At 37.2% G+C, this 18,343-nt stretch overlaps 1 protein-coding gene across 1 annotated transcript in view; it reads right to left on the bottom strand.

The window, feature by feature from the left end:
* The window catches only part of RNGTT (RNA guanylyltransferase and 5'-phosphatase), a 186,347-nt gene that overhangs the window by 133,150 nt on the left and 34,854 nt on the right, over window positions 1-18,343 (bottom strand). The window contains exon 9 of the mRNA XM_009333215.1: window positions 5,524-5,659. Coding sequence (XP_009331490.1) covers window positions 5,524-5,659 — 136 coding nt within the window. The remainder of the gene's footprint in view (window positions 1-5,523; window positions 5,660-18,343) is intronic.

Here is an 18,343-nt window from a genome sequence, read left to right as displayed (position 1 = left end):
TCAAGTTAATTTTGTTTAGTTTGTTTCTTGCTAGGTCAGTAGCATTTTTATGTTTTACAATCTTTTAACTTCTTTTAGAATCCATAACTTCTACAAAGTAAACGCAAACAAGAGTCTCTATGTAAGACTGATTTTCAGTCTGTAAACATACTATGCTTCTTGAATTATACCTAGTATTTAATCACATTTGGCTTTGAAAAATAAGCAAGCAGTTGTAAAAACATAGATTTGTTTTAAAGCAAACACAAAGCTTGAAGCAATTAAAACTAAACTAGAAGACATGAACCTGTTGTTCTCAAAAACCATTGGGAACTATAAGTTGCCCACTTAGTATTTTCAAATCTTGTCTTCTGTGAACTCAATACTGACATGGAGATTGGGCTTTCACAGCCAAATGCAGCATTCACAGGTGTTGTGAGTGACCACCTGAAGTGACCTTACACATCTTTCCACATCATTTAAAAAAAAAAAAAATTAATTCCATGAGTAAAAAATATTCCTTTGTAACATTACAATATCTTACTCTTAACTCTAAAAATTATTTAGTCACAGGTACTGTCAAATAACATTTGCAAAAAGTCTACATAGAAGCGATGTAACAAAATGCCATTCTGTTACTTTCCAGTATTTAGGCAAGACACTGGTGAGCTATCAAAGGAACAGCAGATGCAACGCTGCAATGCCTTCTTTGACAATAAATTTTACAACTAACTGCAAGAACAGATGGAGCAGGTGCACCCTAAAGGAGAAAGAAGGCATGATGTTCAAACTTGGAAGAGTGTGTAAAGATATAATGTAATTAAAAAAAAAAAAGAGAGAGAGAAAAAAAGGGGGGAAAAACCCACCAGGAATTCCTGATAGTAATCAGGTGAAATGAATAACAAAGTAAAACTGAAACAAAAGAATGCTACCATATTTCTTTAAAGTTTCAATCGCATTAGCAGGTGAAAGAAATCTTTTAAAAAAAAGTAATTGAACATGTATTTAAGGTTTAAGGACTCATTTGCTCAGCATGCATATTCAGAGCCTCAGCTTTGATTCAAAGCTAGCATTTGTATGCAAAACCCTGAAAACATTTCAATGCCTGGTATTACACGATTTTATGCCTCATTTTCAAAATCTGAATATTCAGTTTAAGAAGAATTGTAAAATACAGCCAAGAGGACCAAGAATTATTTTTAAACCTTCTCTGGAATGTTCAGTTTTAACACAATTCATTTTATAAAGAAACTTTTTCTCCACTTCAGACATGTATAAACCTTTTTGACTCCATTACTGGTCAAACTAGCCTCTTTCCTCACATCCTCACTTCTTTTCTTCCTCCCCTGCCTCTTGTTCTCTTTTCACATCTTGACTGAAATCCCACCTTCCAGAGCAAATAAACAATAGCACAATATGCCTTAGAAGTAGAGATAACAAATTCCTGCACTGCTCATCTCCATCATGACAACAACATTCAGGGCTCCATTAGTGATATCAATACAACTCTCGCAAGGCAAAAGCTGTAAAGTGATCATAAGAACGATTCAGAGTAGAAATACTCTAACACATCATTATTTAACAGTCTGATTTCAGAATCTTCCTTGAAATTATGAGAATTGAAAAATACCTCAGGGAATAGACCTCAAAGGTAAGTTCAGAGACTGTTGGGAAAATGTAGTATTTGAGAAACTGATCCCATTCAAACTCACTCATTCTGATCTGAGTAATAACCTGACACTATTTAGGCCAATTTTTAGCTAACTAAAAACTTAAACACAAAACCACTTACATGACATGATAATAGAACACAAAAGTATCCATAAGATACATTTCCTTTAATAGACCCCACATAGACTTACAGCCACTACTGTGTGTTTTAAAATTATCACTGCTAGTAAGTATGATCTTTACCACTTGTCCATTAGTTGCTAGTTTAGGTATTAACTTAACCTGCAGGCTTGCCAAACAAGGTCCAACGGCCAGTTTCTTCAATGTAATCTGGCAAAACTGTGCTGGTGTTAATCTCCTTTACTTAATCTTCTGGTGCTGCAGAGATAGTCTTACAGCTATTAGAAACAGCAACTGTGCTAAGAGCTTTTAAGCTGGACAAGTACCAAAAGAACAATGCTGGACTGACAGCTCATGGACTTTCTCTTTTTTCCTTGAATCACATATCTAGCAAGCAACTTGGACTTAAAATAATCCAAAATTTAATCACAAAGCAAAGGGTCTCATTTTAGCAGCCACTTGCAGAATATATTTTTTTGTTGACACAGAGTATGGAATCAGATCTAATCACACATCTGTCTATTGTTTCTTTTCCTCCTGTGCCTTGCCTTTCCTTTGTCCGTTTACCTTTAACACAATTCTAGCCGCTGCCATATTTCAGGAATGAAAAGACCTTTTTTTTTTTTTTTTAAAATCTATTTTGCACAAAGTACCAGCCTTTGTAAACTCAGAAAGTTGTAAGTTATGCCATTTCTGAGAAAGCTTACAAATAAGTGAGGTCTGTACTGATACAAAAACATAAATGAATCTCAATCTCACTCTCCACTTTTGGAGTCCTTGGCCCTCCTAAGTCTTCAAGTGTGAACAATATTTTATATATAAATAAAATAAAATAGATACAAAATTGTATTAAAATTGTAAAAAGTGTGTCAAGCCTAAGAATGCCTCTGCATTTTCTACTCAACTGTTCCAAAGCTAAGCAGAATGCCAAGAAAGTTCCTGAAAATAACTAATTAGTTTTCTGCATGACAGCCAAAACACTTGAACAAAAATCCATGCATTCCCTCAGATAGCAGTATGGATGCAAAACACTTGGCTTCTAAAGGAATACTTCATATTATACTAGTCACCTGTAGGTAATATTCAAATTAGCTTTAATGAGCTTTGCAGAAAACTTTCTTCCATGCCAGGAGAATAATCACAACTGAAGAGCTGAGATGAGCACGGAGTATTGCAGGAGATCTCTCATCACCCAAGACGTAACTGATCATAGTAAGAACTGTTTGAAAGTAATTTCAGCCTGAAGTGAACCGTAAATGCATTTGAAGTTCTCAAAGACAACCACATGAAAGGCTTACACCAGAAGCCTTAAAGCAAGTTAATAGATCAGTGAATTAATGGAAATTGCCTTTATGAAAGTTTTATATACACTGTCATTCTAAATAAAGTTAGGGAAAATTACATAATCTTTTGTATTCTTAACACCAGTAGTTGTTTTGCTGCATGGCACTGATACCTCTGTTTTGCCTTTCCTTCTTTCTCATACTTTTTAAGATTACTGTAAAGCAACGCCAATTGGGCCACCTCATTCTATACTTTCATTCTCTGAAAGACAGAAAGCTACTTCAAGGGGAGTAAGTATGAACTACTTCAACCTGTAATTAAAGAATTAACTTCAACAGCCCTTCAGCACTAATTAGCAAAATATGTTAACAGAAAAAAGCCAAAATTTTCTTCCCATGGATTAAAAAAAAGAAAGAAATCATGCATATATCCAGAGTAAAGGAACAGTCATGGAAATTATCATTTGGCACCGACATTAAACAAATATTCAATTACAAAGTTAAGCTGTTCTGATGCTTCAAATAATAGGCAAATTTTGTTCTCAAACCTGTTGAAAAGAATTTCAATTGAAAAGAAAAATATTCCATCAACAGCTTTTTTTTTTTTTTAACTGACCACGCTTAAATAAATTTAGAAATCTGTACTATGAAAAGTATTTATCCATTGAAAGGTTTTAGTTTTATCTCAAGGTATTTCATTCAACCATTCAACCAGTACTTGTTCCTTTAATGTCATTTTACTTTCCACTTCATGAAAAAACTGGGGGGAGGGGAGGGGCCCCAGAAATCACGGTAAGACTAATTTTATGCCAATAAAGTGAAATACTGAAATGCACTATAACAGTCAAACTTTTACAAAACAACAAATTAAGGGAAGTTATAGTTCACGTCCTGGGTAACTGAACTTCATTTATTCTTAAGAGACTTAAACTATAAACCTGGGAAACACAACACACCAGATCAGAGCCCCTCTCCCACACCCCACAGCCACATTTACGCATATATATCAACATATGTGCATCCCTGTCTCCCACCACATACATATTAGCCACCCTTACTAAAACGTCTGTTTTGAAACACAAAAAAAAAGAACAGCAGTTTCCATGAAGAACACCTAGGATTGCACAATATGGACACTGGCAAGCCATTACTTTCTCAAGAGCCGTAAAAAGAGCAGGGGAAAAAAAATAGTACCAGGCTTTTTATCTCAACAGTATGGAACTTAATGTATGTCATTAAGAATATTATTATGTATGTCATTAGGAAGCTGCCTGGCTGAAGAGGCTCCTACCAGACATGACAGCTTGTGTAACCACTTTTGAGCTGACAGCATAGCATTTCTTGCATTATGCTCTCAATTTTTCAGTGGAGCAGAGGTGGTGGAAGATACTCCATTATCTGCTTCTCTGTCCCTGAGATAGTACATTGTTCCTTGCAATAATTATCCTCATAGATTCAATTTATACATGCTTCACATGTAAATATATGTTCAGTAAGACAGATCATTCACAGAAGTGACATTTCAAGAAAGGTACCAACAACAAAGGCCTGAGAAAGGAAAGAAAGTTAACAATGACAATATAGTCTCCCATATCTGAAAGGTGCATTAGGCGTCAGAAGACCAATACAGAAGATCATGTCAGATATTCAGTACTTCAGCAAACAAGAGTGACAGCAATGTAGAGAGCCTCCAAAGCTAGTGCAACATGATACGTAACTGTGTTCATCTACATTGACAGGTATTTAGCATAAGAGCTAATTAAGTTCTTTTGCTCATCTAAAATAGGAAGGTCAAGAAAGGAATAATCTCTTCTTGTGGTTACTGTTCCAAAAAGTTTACCAAGAATACTCCAGGCCAACCTTCAAACAACAAATACAGATGTTTTGCAGCTTGTTTTACAACTAGCTTAAAAAGTTCATTAGCAGGTTTACATAATTTAAATTAGCATGACAACTTAGAAATGTTTTAGTCTTAAACAAATACAACTAAGCCATATCTAAATCAGTCAATAATTCAGATCAGCTGAAAATAAAGGTGACAAGCAAAGACATCAATTCACAAAAGTCTATCAAAAGATGGTAAAATTTTTATCAAATTTCAGAAATATTTACATTAACTGGATCAAATTGACCATGTTTACTGTATCAAAATATAAAGCTACAATGAGATGAGGTTTTGCAATAATTTCTTTAGATTTTCTTCAAGCCTTTTCTCACATTCAGAGACTGTCATCTCAATACCTTGATTTATTTCAAAGACAAACAGCTCCCCCCAGAGCAGTCTTCGCTGCTGTTCTGTAGATAAGAAATAACCTGTGAAGTGTGATTCCCGCATTCAGCCAGTGACTGAATCTATATTACTCCTGAAATCCCATGATTCACTGATCCAGGCCTAAAAACTTCGCCCTGTTTCTGAACAAAAGCAAACGGCACTGAAATTGTTACAATAATTACACAGTATGCTCCTTACCCCATCCAGAAGAGTGTTTGCTAGATGTGTGCGAAGATCTTTACGAAATGGAAATTCCAGATTAGATACATGAAAGATTGAATTGTCTCTATCAATCATATAAACTTCATTCTTGCCATCAATCAGCATCATGTACCTGCAAAGGCAATGTTAAGATATTATACTTAAAGGTATATCCTCTAAATCTCTAGTGTTTTGATTTATAGTAAGTGCTAAAAAAAGGCAATCATGACATGTTATAAAAAAGCATTTTAGAAGGCATTTTTTACAGTTAAAAGCTTAAACCTGTTGCTTCAGGAAAGCAGACAATTCATTAGTTCAATGCAATCATCACAAAGAAAATATTTCAAAGATAAAAGTTCAGAATATATATAGAAAAGAATGTTGCTATGTCCAGATAAAATGATGCCTGAAAATCTATTAAAAATAACAGAGGTTTTAATGCTGTAAGAAATACATGAGGCTAATTCAGTTAGATTCAGCTAACAGAACTTTTATTCCAGTTTTTCCTTTATTAAGTGGACCAGAACTTTGCCTGGTATAAATCTGCAGAGTTTCATTCAAAAGAAACACCTTTCCTGTCTATCATTGGTTATCTAACACTGCAGCATTGCAAAGTCCCAGCCAACTATTGAGCCACTTTTCATTAAAACACTGACAAATTTAGCCAAGGTACATTCCTCTCACATTACACACAAAGAAAACCTCAAAGCTTACTACACTACCACCAGCAACTTGTGAGCTTGGTTCAGCTGCAGACATCTAAATTTTTTTTAAATTTCTTTACACTATGACAGTACTTGGGAGCCCAAGCCATTAATTTAGACCTCTCTGTGCTAATCCCACAGAAGACTGCTCTGTAGAGATAACATTCTGTATACAAGAAAAAAACAGTGAACAAGTAGAAAGACAAAACACAGTGAAAAAAAGATAAAAACCACAAGAGACACAAAACAGCATGATAGCTGTAACACACCTGAGTTACCTTTGTAAAGTTTTCTTTGATCTTTGCAGCAAGAGTACTAAAGTAGAGTTTCAGGAAGAATAACAAGGCAGCTGCACAGACAAAAGTCTTAAACTTGTGCAGCAGCCTAGGAGAGCACACCTCCTGACTGCAGAAAATAAATTGAAGAAATTTTGGCAGAAACTAGTATCAAACGCCAGCTGCAACAAGTCAACATCTTGACAGTGAATGAGAAGTAATAAAGGTGCTGAGCATATACCACAAGCAGCTGAAAGTGAAGACTAGCAGCTTGCATCTGATATGGTAAAGGAAGATAGAAACTGTTGTGGGGCTCAGAAGGTTGGCAAAGCAAAAAAGACTAGAAAAGCACCTTTTTGGAGCCAACAAGATGTGACTGCATTTAGTAAGACCAGCGAAAAGAACAATATAGTTATCAAGATGTGATCAAATGATCAGACAGGAAACACCATGGCTTAAGAGCAGTGCAAAAAATAAGCGTACAAGAGACAAAGCTGACATGAAGACTCAAAAATCAGCCCAAGTTTGGTGTCTCAGTCAAACCTGAGTTATGTCAGTTTTACTAATTACCACCTGAGCTGCTGTAATTGAACTTATGCCTGATCATGCCATAACTAATCGTGTTGGTGGTCTACACCAAAACTGAGAGCGTGACCCTAAGCTGAGCTTTCTTTCACTGATCCTTTCATTTCACCTTGCACACAGATGTGCTACAAGCACAAATGTTATTACAGAAGTTCTACTGAGCAAAGTAAAAAATCACAGAAACCCAAAAAGAGAAGAAAATAGGAGCACTACCAACTGTCAAGACAGTTCAGTGGTTCTAAAAGTTCACAACATTTAAAGTTCTTGAATAGCCTCTGACATAAATAGAGAAGGGACACAAACCTTCCCAGAGTAACTAACCCGTTTGGATTGCAGTGCAGTCTCTTTGACAGCACAGAATAGGGAAACACTTGATTAAAAGTAAAAGATGATAGGAGTTTAACCATCCACATCAGAATATTTTGAAAGAAAGCAAGCATATTTTGAAGATTCATTCAGCAAAGAACTTTTCATACTTGTAAAAGTCTTTAAATATACTGGATGTATGCGGGGGGAAAAAATCAGCACTTTTCATAATTCATCCATTTCTCCTTGGAAAGTCCTGGTTATGAAGAAATAACGAGCTATCAGTACTCTTTTCTAAAATTCATCATTGCTCTTACAAGTAAGGCCCACAGGATCTCTGGTGTCAAAACGAAGCAACAAGCATCCCCCGGAAACCCTGCAGGCAGCTGCCCTATTGTCTGCACAGATCCTACCTCTAGAAATCAGTAGATCTGACTACAGGAACACAGTACCACCTGTGCAGCTTAAATAAACACTTTCTTTCAGTGTTATGACTACAATCGTAATTCACTACACATCCGCTCAACTTGTGTTTCTCCACACACAAGATGAGTACTTCAAGACATTACATATCAGTTGCACACACAAAAAAAAACCCACAAAAACCCCCAAAAAACAGCACACAACCACAAAAAAACCAGTCACATATGAGCAGAAAACCTAAAGTCGGGGCAGGGGGGGGGGGTGTAGATTAAATCGATGCAACATTAGGAGAGCTGAAAGCAGCACATGAGATGCTTTATGAAAAGAATAATTCAATATACATTCAACTAGATAACTTGGCGCCAGTTCTTCAGAAGCAATAATAATCCACAGACAACATTCATTTTTCAAACCATGTAAATTTATTCAAATGTAAAACTAATTATAAAGAGCATGTTGTGTTTTTCTCAAAAGTTAAAGAATCCATGGGGAGGGAAGAAGAGGTGTGTAAGTAACAGAAAAAAAAATATGCGCACTACTTTACTTTTAATTTTTTAAATAAGCTTAATTGGACATCTCTGCACTCCCATATTCATTGCTGTTTTAAGTACATGCTTTCATTGCCATTTGCCTCACTGACAAAATAGCATCAGAAACAAGTTCTAATTCTTCAAGAGATCTAGCACTTAAAAAACCATACTTGCATGATCATTGCAAATGTGATACAATAAGAGATCTTACAACTGTTTTAGGAAAAAAAAAACCACAAACAGTTAAAAGCTTTGTTTTCAGCCACCTAAAACAACTACAGGTTCAGTCGACACATAGAAGTTTTCATCAAAATCTATTAGGTTTAACATCAAAAGTAAGAGTAGCACACCACCACTTCCTCTAGATCTTTCACTCAGAACAAAATCTATGGAAATGAACTTAAGAGTTGGTAGCTGGATAGCCCACCAACCACTAGTGGTGAGATTCCTTCTCTTTCAAACCACAGCGCTAACGTTACATCTCTTCTCTCGTGATTTCTTTCTCTCTTTGAAATTTGTCACTGCTAGCTGTTTATACCGTAAATTCTAAATTACAGGGACAATGGTAAGTCTTACGACCGCATGCAAAAGTTTTCCAATCAAAGATCACCAGGAATCACAATTGTATCTTACTTCAGAGAGCTACTGAGAAACAACATGTACTTACTTTGAAGACAAAAAAAAAATTTGGTCTCAGGACAATAAATTACCTTAATGTAGACCCATTTGTCATGGGTCTCATGATAATATATTTGCCTGACTTTAGAAGCTGAACAAGTTCTCTATGAGAAAGACATTAGACTGACACAGATATATCTGCTTTGAAAGGTTTTTGTTTGGTTGGGTTTTTTTAAGCTGAAACCCTGAAAACACCCCTACCCCCCAATTTAATATAGTACTGAAAAAAAACTCTGAATGTGGTCCAAACAACAAAATTTGTCAAAATTCTTATTATTACCAACATCAGATAGAAGAAATTTGGTCAAGGATGGACTGACAACCGGAAGTGTTCTATGAGCAGCTGATAATTGAAAACATGCAAGAAGCAGAAGAGATATGCAACCATGCCAAGGTTTTGGTGAAACTATTAATTAATGAGGGGGGTTGGTTGGTTGGTTGGGGTTTTTTGTTTGCTTGCTTGTTTAACTCCAAAAGCATAAGTTCATGTGCTTAACATCAGGCTTTAAGTTTTCTCCAGATGACACTTCAAGCTTTCTTGGAGAAATCTTGTAGACTGCTGATCAGTACATTTCTGATTATTATCCGGATATGCCCTGACCGGTTATATTTGAAGAAGTTAATTAAGGTATTAGCAGCATAAGCACTTACACCAGAATAGAGAGAGCGCCTCTGGGCAACACCACACAGGCAAAGAAAGAACGATGATTTCTTAAATACATTCAGTAGGAACTGAAACAGCACATAGGAGCTTAACTGTCATGCATTGTATTGCATGCTGTGAACACTACTTGCTATTACAGCTGTACATTTATTACTAATTATCTCCATTGTGTGAGCACCCAAAAGCTCCAATTAGTAACCAGGCCCCATTGTATTAGATTCTGTGCAAGTACACAAGATGATATGGTCCTGCATCAGATGGCTCAATCTGAATTTAAAACAAGACAACTGAATAAAAGAGCGAGAGTGGAGCAGCAATATGAGCAATAACAGAACTGCTCATTCACCTACATGAAAGCAGAGGATCGTGTTTGAGTGACAAGTTCTGACAAGCGAGTTGAAGAAAAAAGGGTCACGGTGTCCACACAGATTAATCTCACAAGCAGATAAAATATCTACAGTCATAGAAATGGCAAAATCTAAAGTTTCATTAGAAGCTACTTTTCATTCACTTCTGGTCCTGAGGGAAGGCCCATTATTAATTCTAATTGGATATTAGTATTAACACGATAATTCAGGAAATAGGATGAAAATTTCATTAGCAAAGAGTTACAGCTCTTGGCGTTAGACAAGCAGATCTCCAAATCACCTAGCAGAATATTAATAACTTTAATCTTTAAACTTTAAAAAATGTCAACCACCAAATATCATCTTGAAAAGTTTTCTCTTCGGAAATCAATTATTTTTAGCACACCCAAATAAAGGCCACTGTTTCAAAGGCTCATCGGCCTCCACTTTTAACCTGTTCATGCAGTCCGCATCAGTTGGGCCCAAAATACATGCTAGAAGAATGATTTTATTAAACTTTCATTTTTAGTTTAGTTTTTTTTTGGTGGTGGTAGTAGGTTTTTGGGTTTTTTACACAATTGTGAAGCTGACTCGAGCTACATAGAAAATGGTAAGTTAAAAACTGTGGCTTCTCCTTTATGTGGATGTTTAGTATTTTTCACCATTAAATTCAAAAGTACATTTCAGGAGAATATTATTTAAGACAAAATAAGGCAAATTACTTGGTCTCCCGCAACCTACAGTCATTCAGAGTCAGGAACAAGAACAGAACTGTGTCTCCCAAGCTCCAAATCCAATGCTGCACCCAGCGGAGCATGCGGCCCCTATCCTCTTTCCCAGCTTATTAGAATTCACAAAACCGGCTTTGAAAATGCTCCCCACCACAGTACCTCACATTCAGCATAGCGCTTGCCAAAACACATTTACGGTGAAATTGATCTCCTAGAAGTTCACAGAAGTTCTGCCATTGACTTCAGTTTTATGATGTGCCTTACCTATGTTTAACTTATTTCCCTCAGCCGATATCCCAGCAACTATCCTACCAGTAAGGTTACATATGTTAATTTTGTACTTTATAGGATTTTTAAAACCTTAAGTATATTAAAATATAGCACAGCTTCCTCAAACTTTGAGACCTCATCTTCTGAGCTTGAGTTCAACACAAAATTAATTTTCTGAAAAAATCTACAAGTAGCAAATGGATTAGAAATTTTTTTTTAAAGGAAGCTTAAAAATTCAGCTCCTATAGGAGCTTTCTTTGCCCCACAGTATTTCTTTAGACAGGCTATATCAAAGATTATTTATTTCGACACAGTATCGTCGCCATCACTTTTTTTTTTTCCCTTTTTGAATACGCTTGTGTCTGCATTATCACATGAAAGAATGCAAAATGTAAGAAACTCTATCATCAACTCTAAGCGCAAAATACACGGCAGCTCTCCATTCCCAGGGGAGTTCGTTACACAGCCTAGAATTCAGTCTTGTGAAAGTGCTACCCTCCCACACAAATAAGCATTACCCAACTCAGAATAGCAATTAGCATCACTAATACGTTCGCTGACACAGAGGCAACAATGAAATCCTGTTGCAGTATCATTTTCAATTTCTTAATTTCCTATTATGACTGGCAACACTTCAGAATCATGAGCGCGTCGCCACTCCATACATCGATCACCTAGGATGAGGCCAAGCTACTTTAGCACTTTACTTTGGACCCTGCCACTCCCTCCTGGCAAGACAGCATCAACTTCTGGCCAGACGCAACAAACGCTGTAGAAAGGGCCAGGAGAATGAAAATTAATGACTGCCCTTTATCCACTGACAGTAGGAGATCATCTATCTGTGTCACTAAGCCGCTGCAGTTCCATGTCCTGGACTGGATCCAGACTGTGCTGGATCTAGAGTAACAGTTTAAATTAGATGAGTTTGAAGTTGGCCTGTGGCAGACGGAGCAATACACCCTGAAGTCCCAATAAATGGGGAAGGCTCAGCTTGCTTTCTTCTCGTATATTAATTGCTGCTGGCAATGGTCGCTGCTTCAAACTATGTCTCCTGAAGGATGGCAAAGCCTGGATACGCTAACACAGGAAGTTATGTGAAGACCCGTAATAATATATTCAGTGTGTAAACAAAGGGAAAACAATGTCTCTTTAATCAGCACGCTGACAGCTCTGTCACAAATACCATTTTCAAACTTGTACACGCGTTTTCATTTGCACAAGTACATAGTATATCAGCCAGCAAGAAACACTGCTACACATAAGCAGCTGTAGAATTATGTATTTGACTTGATAATCCAAATTCTAAATAAAATTTTTAAAAACCACGTACACAGGTCCTTGGAAGTTAGTCTGCTCTGAATATACCAACACTTTATATTTCTCTTGCATACTTCTAGGTTAAATTCTGCCATCAACAGTCTCCCCAGTATTTTAAACCAAAAAAGCCCCTTAGATTCTGACTGACAGTAATTTCCAATTAACAGCCTCCAGCTCCAATATTCCTTATTCATGACCTTGCATTTTCTACAACTAAATATCCTTCCAGTTTTATTATTCTGCTCCTCAGTGAATTCTGTGGCTTGTCTCCCTCATTTGTTTGTCAGAACATACTTGGCTTCTGTTTCAAAATTCTTAATGACAATATAAAATTAATATTCAGGAGCTCCACTTGTGGCTTTCTATATATTTTCGTCCAAAACCATCCAGTGCCATTTTCTTTCAATCCATTCTTTACCTATCTTACAATTCTAGCAATCTTCATTAGCCTCAGTCTCTATAATAAATCAAAATTCTGTCAAAGTCCAGAAGCATGAGATCTACCACTATTCCTGTGTCAAAAAAAAGTATTTTCCCTTTACATGGCATACAAACTCCTACCAAAATGGTTGAACTCAGAGGAAATGCCATTCCTCATCTATACTGCAGACTGCGTTCCTCAGTCCTTCTGATTTCATTAACTACTTCCCTTAATTTATTCAAATCTGTCATTTTAGAGAGAACCTATATTATTGATCTATTTTTACCCCTCATTACAATCATAATGTTCTAAGTTTAAAGCAAAGCCTTTTCATCAATGACCCAAACTTATCTTCTAGAATCAAGATTTTTTTTTTCTCATTATTAAAATACGGTGTTTAGTAAACTACTGTTTAGTAAGTAAATGTATCTCATGTATCTCTTATTACGTTCAGAAGCACCTGGATTTGTCACTGGTCAAAATTCTCCACCCTCGAAAGAGGGTAGAATTCAGCTTCTGATTAAGTTTCATAATTGTAAGGTGTCTACTGTAGGGTGAAATGAATAGTTCTCTAGGCTTCCATAACTCTGTTGGCTAAACTCTTACTACATCAATGGAGATCTAGACACTCAGCTTGCATTAGATGTTAAAGTGTGCTCACAGTGACAACTCTGATCAGTTTGGGTATCTGCAGCAGATTCAGCACTAACCCAGAAGTTTACCTCAACAATCCTGTAGTGATTTTTTAAAAATCTGAACTCCGTAACATTTTTTTTAACCTTCAGCTATTATAAAAATAAAATGTTATCCCTCAAACTTTATTTTGCATCTTTCCTAAACAATGAATGCTTTCCAATACTCATGTTACAGTCAAGAAAGTTATCCTAGCATATCTGCTACGCCAGTGTCTAATTTCATGAGAAATTACAATGTTCCAAATGTCCAGCTTCATGTTCTGAATCACTTCTTCAAGCTACTGCTGCCCTGACTTGATGCTAGTACGGAAAAAAAAAAATTTTCTTGTGATATATGAAGTGATCAATAAGACAATTAAAGGGCTATGCTTAATTTCGATATTCACAGAATCATAGAATCATTTAGGTTGGAAAAGACCTTTAAGATCATCAAGTCCAACCGTAAACCCAACACTGCCAAGTCCACCACTAAACCATGTCCCTAAGCACCATATCTACACGTCTTTTAAATACCTCCAGGTACTGATGAATTGATATTCATCAATTCATCCTGCTTATTTGAGACCACAGAACTTCATTTCCATAAAATTCATTAAGGTAGTATTCCCCACAAATACACACTTCGTGCAAGTTACCACTGTAGGATAACTGATACCCCATAGCCTATTCAGTCAGGTATTCAGTCTCCATAATCTTTACTACTTGTCAGTATCCTCCGTTATCTCACTCAACATCAAATTCTTTTTCTTATTCTTGCCTGCCATGACTCTCCTTTAAACTCTGAATGCAAGTTTCCCTTTTCATTTGATACCCTTGACAACCCAAGCTCCAGAGAAGATTTTTTTTGTGACTGTTATGACCCTGAAAATCATCAAAAGTGAGGCAGTGAATCTGCAGATGACAACATTTACTACAGAAATCTTCAGAATGCCCCAAACTACAGTAACAAACAATGCAAGTTTCAATATCCAAAAGGTACCAAGACACAGGCAGGAAGAGAGATACGACCATACTTCCCCACCTTACAAGGTTCTAAATTAACTGTCAGCTGCAAAAGCTAATATAGCAGCTACTTTTTAAAGGTCAGTGAGAGCACAGAAATGCAAACAAATCATTAGGTCACATAACTAATAAGATGGTGCATAATACAGAAATAATGTTGCATCATTATACAGCTTCTTGGTATCCCCTCACCTGGAATACTATGTGCACCAGCATTAATAGGGAAGTCAGTTTTTGAATGAAGGAGATAACGGTAATACTACGGAGTATGGAAAAATGCATAAGAAATGTGGAAACTGGTATCACTTCTCCTAATAAAGTATCATAGTTTAGACTGAGTTCAAACTTTAGTTTTTCCTGCTTTATAAATCAAGTATAAAGATGCCTTTAATTAATTTAACAGATGGCAAATTCAAAACCAATGTAAAACTACATTTTCTATCTAAAGTATTATTAGACTGTGAAACTCTGCAACAGAGCTGGTAAAACCAAGAATTTAGCAAGGTTAAAAAAGACTATCCAGTTACAGTGTTTTTCTTGACTGCCTTCCAGGGTTTTAATTACATTAGAGTGCTGTGGGGGTTTTGTTTCTTTATTTCTAAAAGGATATTAAACCTTATGGGTTAAATTTGAAGTCATCTTGTTACCATTATTTGACCTACAACAAAGGGTAAATTAATCTACAACTACTATATATTGAAGAGTTCTTATAGTGCATTATGAAATGCCTGATGTAAAACAAAAGAAGAAATGTTAACTAGCCAGAAAAGATGTGACCTAGTGAGAGAATCTGTATACCGACAGATTTATTTTAAATGCTAGATTTTCTTTGTTTCACACAAATTTTAATTATGCTATGTGGTCAACTACATATTAAAGTACATTTCTACATTAGGGGCAGGAACACTATTAGAAAACAACTGTACAGTATAATGTTCTGATTAGTTTTTTTAAAAGCTGTAAGATTAATGGAACAAATTATACCTCAAGCTTGACTGAACTACTGAATTCTCTTACATTTTTTTATTTCGTTATTATTATTTATTGCAGATATTGAGCTTCCAGCTTGCTTGAACATGTTCGACTCCATCCCTCCTCCACAAATTTTAGTCTGAAAATATCTTGCAGATTTAGAGGGATATTCATGCCTGAAGCAACAGGCTCAAAAAAAAAAAATGCAAAGCAGCAGTTACACAGTGGTATAAGAAAGAAAAACAAATGAATTTAGCAGCAGATGACAAGTAGTTACACTCCGTCTTTCCCCAAGCAAGAGAACCATAACATCTCTCACGGAGGCCCATAACGTTGCAGTCAAGAAAAAAGTATCACAGCTCTGAAAAAGGAGGTTCCCTTAACTTTGAACTGATTTATGCCAGAACGTATGCTGGGTCAATTCTGTCTGCATCACAGGCACAAACCACAGAAGAGCACAACTGCCATTTGTGCTCACAGATTAGATCATCAGCTCCCAGGGAAAGGGCTGCCCTAGATATTCATAGAGATAAACTTTACCAACTGAATGTCATTCTTCCCTGAATAAGCTTAAGCCATTACACTTCATGGATGTGCCTGTAATCCCCCCAAGAGAACCAGCAGTACAGGACGCGCTGTTCCACTATTAAAAGTGGTCTGGGAAAAAAGAAAATACATAAATAAACCACTAATCACTGATATTTGTCACTTGAACATCAGGTACACATGCAGCCACACCATTTATCTTGATTTAATTAGAACATTTTAGGAATACACTTGAACACTAAGATTAGTATTCATGTCACAAGCTACATAATAAGCATTTTAATGCATTAACTATTTATAAATAAACAAAAGAGCTTGCTTAGAAGACAATCTGTCCAAATATTCAAATAGTTATATATGAATAATCAGTTAAGTAGTTCTTTTCAAAGCGCTCAGAATTGTGCCCATAAAACTCTGTGAGCTGTCAAAAGGCTTCAGAACTGTGAAGCACCAAGCCAGCACATCACAAAATACACCTTCCGTATGGTATCACATCAGCAATGTTCCTTAACCACTTAAGAAAGGGACACAAAAACAACAGCTTCCTTCTACCACGTCTTTTCAGACTCTTGACACTGTTGCAGGCACATACAAATGAGAAACCACAACCTAGAGTAAGAATGCCTTCTTTGGCCATTTGAGTCAATTTGGATCCAGACTGGGGATGATATGTTCTGTCTCACCTATTTATTCGTTCCTCTACATTGATTCAATGATTTAAAAAACAGACTTCAGGAGACAGAGAAGCAGCAAAGTGATACGGATATGCCTTAGTAATAAATAAATAAATAAATAAATACATAAACACACCATCACCACCACCCCCCCAAAAAACTACCCCAAACCACCCACTCCAAATGCAGCATTAAGATAAAAAAAAATTTCAACCTAGCCCAACAGCTGTGAAACTAACAGACTGTGCTGGTTTTGGCTGAGGTAGACTAAATAAATAAATAAATAAATACATAAACACACCATCACCACCACCCCCCCAAAAAACTACCCCAAACCACCCACTCCAAATGCAGCATTAAGATAAAAAAAAATTTCAACCTAGCCCAACAGCTGTGAAACTAACAGACTGTGCTGGTTTTGGCTGAGGTAGACTTAATTTTCTTCACAGTAGCTAATATGGGGCTATATTTTGGATTTGTGCTGAAAACAGTGTTGATAACACAGGGATGTTTTCGTTACTGCTGAGCAGTGCTTACACACAGTCAAGGCCTCTTCTGCTTCTCACACCACCCCACCAGCGAGTAGGCTGGGAGTGCGCAAGAAGCCGGGAGGGGACACAGCCAGGACAGCTGACCCCAACTGCCCAAAGGGATATTCCATACCATATGACATCATGCTCAGCATATAAAGCTGGGGGAAGAGGAAGGAAGGGGGGGACGTTCAGAGTGATGGCATTTGTCTTCCCAAGTAACAATTACGTGTGATGGAGCCCTGCTTTCCTGGAAATGGCTGAACCTGCCTGCCGATGGAAAGGAGTGAATGAATTCCTTGTTTTGCTTTGCTTGCGTGCACGGCTTTTGCTTTACCTATTAAACTGTCTTTATCTCAACCCATGAGTTTTCTCACTTTTACCCTTTTGATTCTCTCCCCCATCCCACCAGGGTGGGGAGTGAGCGAGCGGCTGTGTGGTGCTTACTTGCCAGCTGGGGTTAAACCACGACAGTCCTTTTTGGTGCCCAATGTGGGGCTCCAAGGGTTCAAGACAATGACAGATTGGATTGGAATGTGCCAGATCAAATTTATAGCTGTTGTTGCTCTTTAGCTATCAATCGGCAGGCTCCTGTGCTTGCCATGGGGCTGGCTTGCCCTACTGTATTGTAGAGTCTAGTGCTTGTTAGTGGCTGCTTTTTGCTTTTGCTGCTTGCTGTACTGCTGCACTGCTTATCATAGAATCATAGAATCATTAATCATATTACTCTGCTGTGCCTGGGAACATTCTGATAACAGCAATGGTGATGCGCCTCGGCTGGCAGATGGCCAGGGCATCGCTGCTGTTTCTGTGCTGCTGTACTGGACAGGATGGAACTCCAGTGTGAACTCGAGTCGACGGGACTGTGACCTGTGGATGAGTCCTTGAGGGAGCAGGACACCCTGAAGCATCTGTGGCAGTGGATAAGTCCACATCAGAGCAGGTACATCTCAAAGCATCTGTGGCTGTGGTTATGTCTGTGCTGCAGCAGGTATACCACTGAAGGGATTGTGGCCCAAGGATAAGTCCGTGCTGGAGAAGGTACACCTCAAAGCATCTGTGGCTGTGGATAAGTCCATGCTGCAGCAGGCACACCTTGAAGCATCAGTGGCTGGGCATGCTGGAGCAACTCAAAACAACAGGCCAT

The sequence above is a fragment of the Pygoscelis adeliae genome, unplaced genomic scaffold (assembly GCF_000699105.1).
Source record: "Pygoscelis adeliae isolate BGI_AS28 unplaced genomic scaffold, ASM69910v1 Scaffold57, whole genome shotgun sequence".
NCBI lineage: Eukaryota > Metazoa > Chordata > Aves > Sphenisciformes > Spheniscidae > Pygoscelis > Pygoscelis adeliae.
Note: the sequence above shows the minus strand (reverse complement) of the source record. Positions and strands in the feature narration are given on the sequence as shown.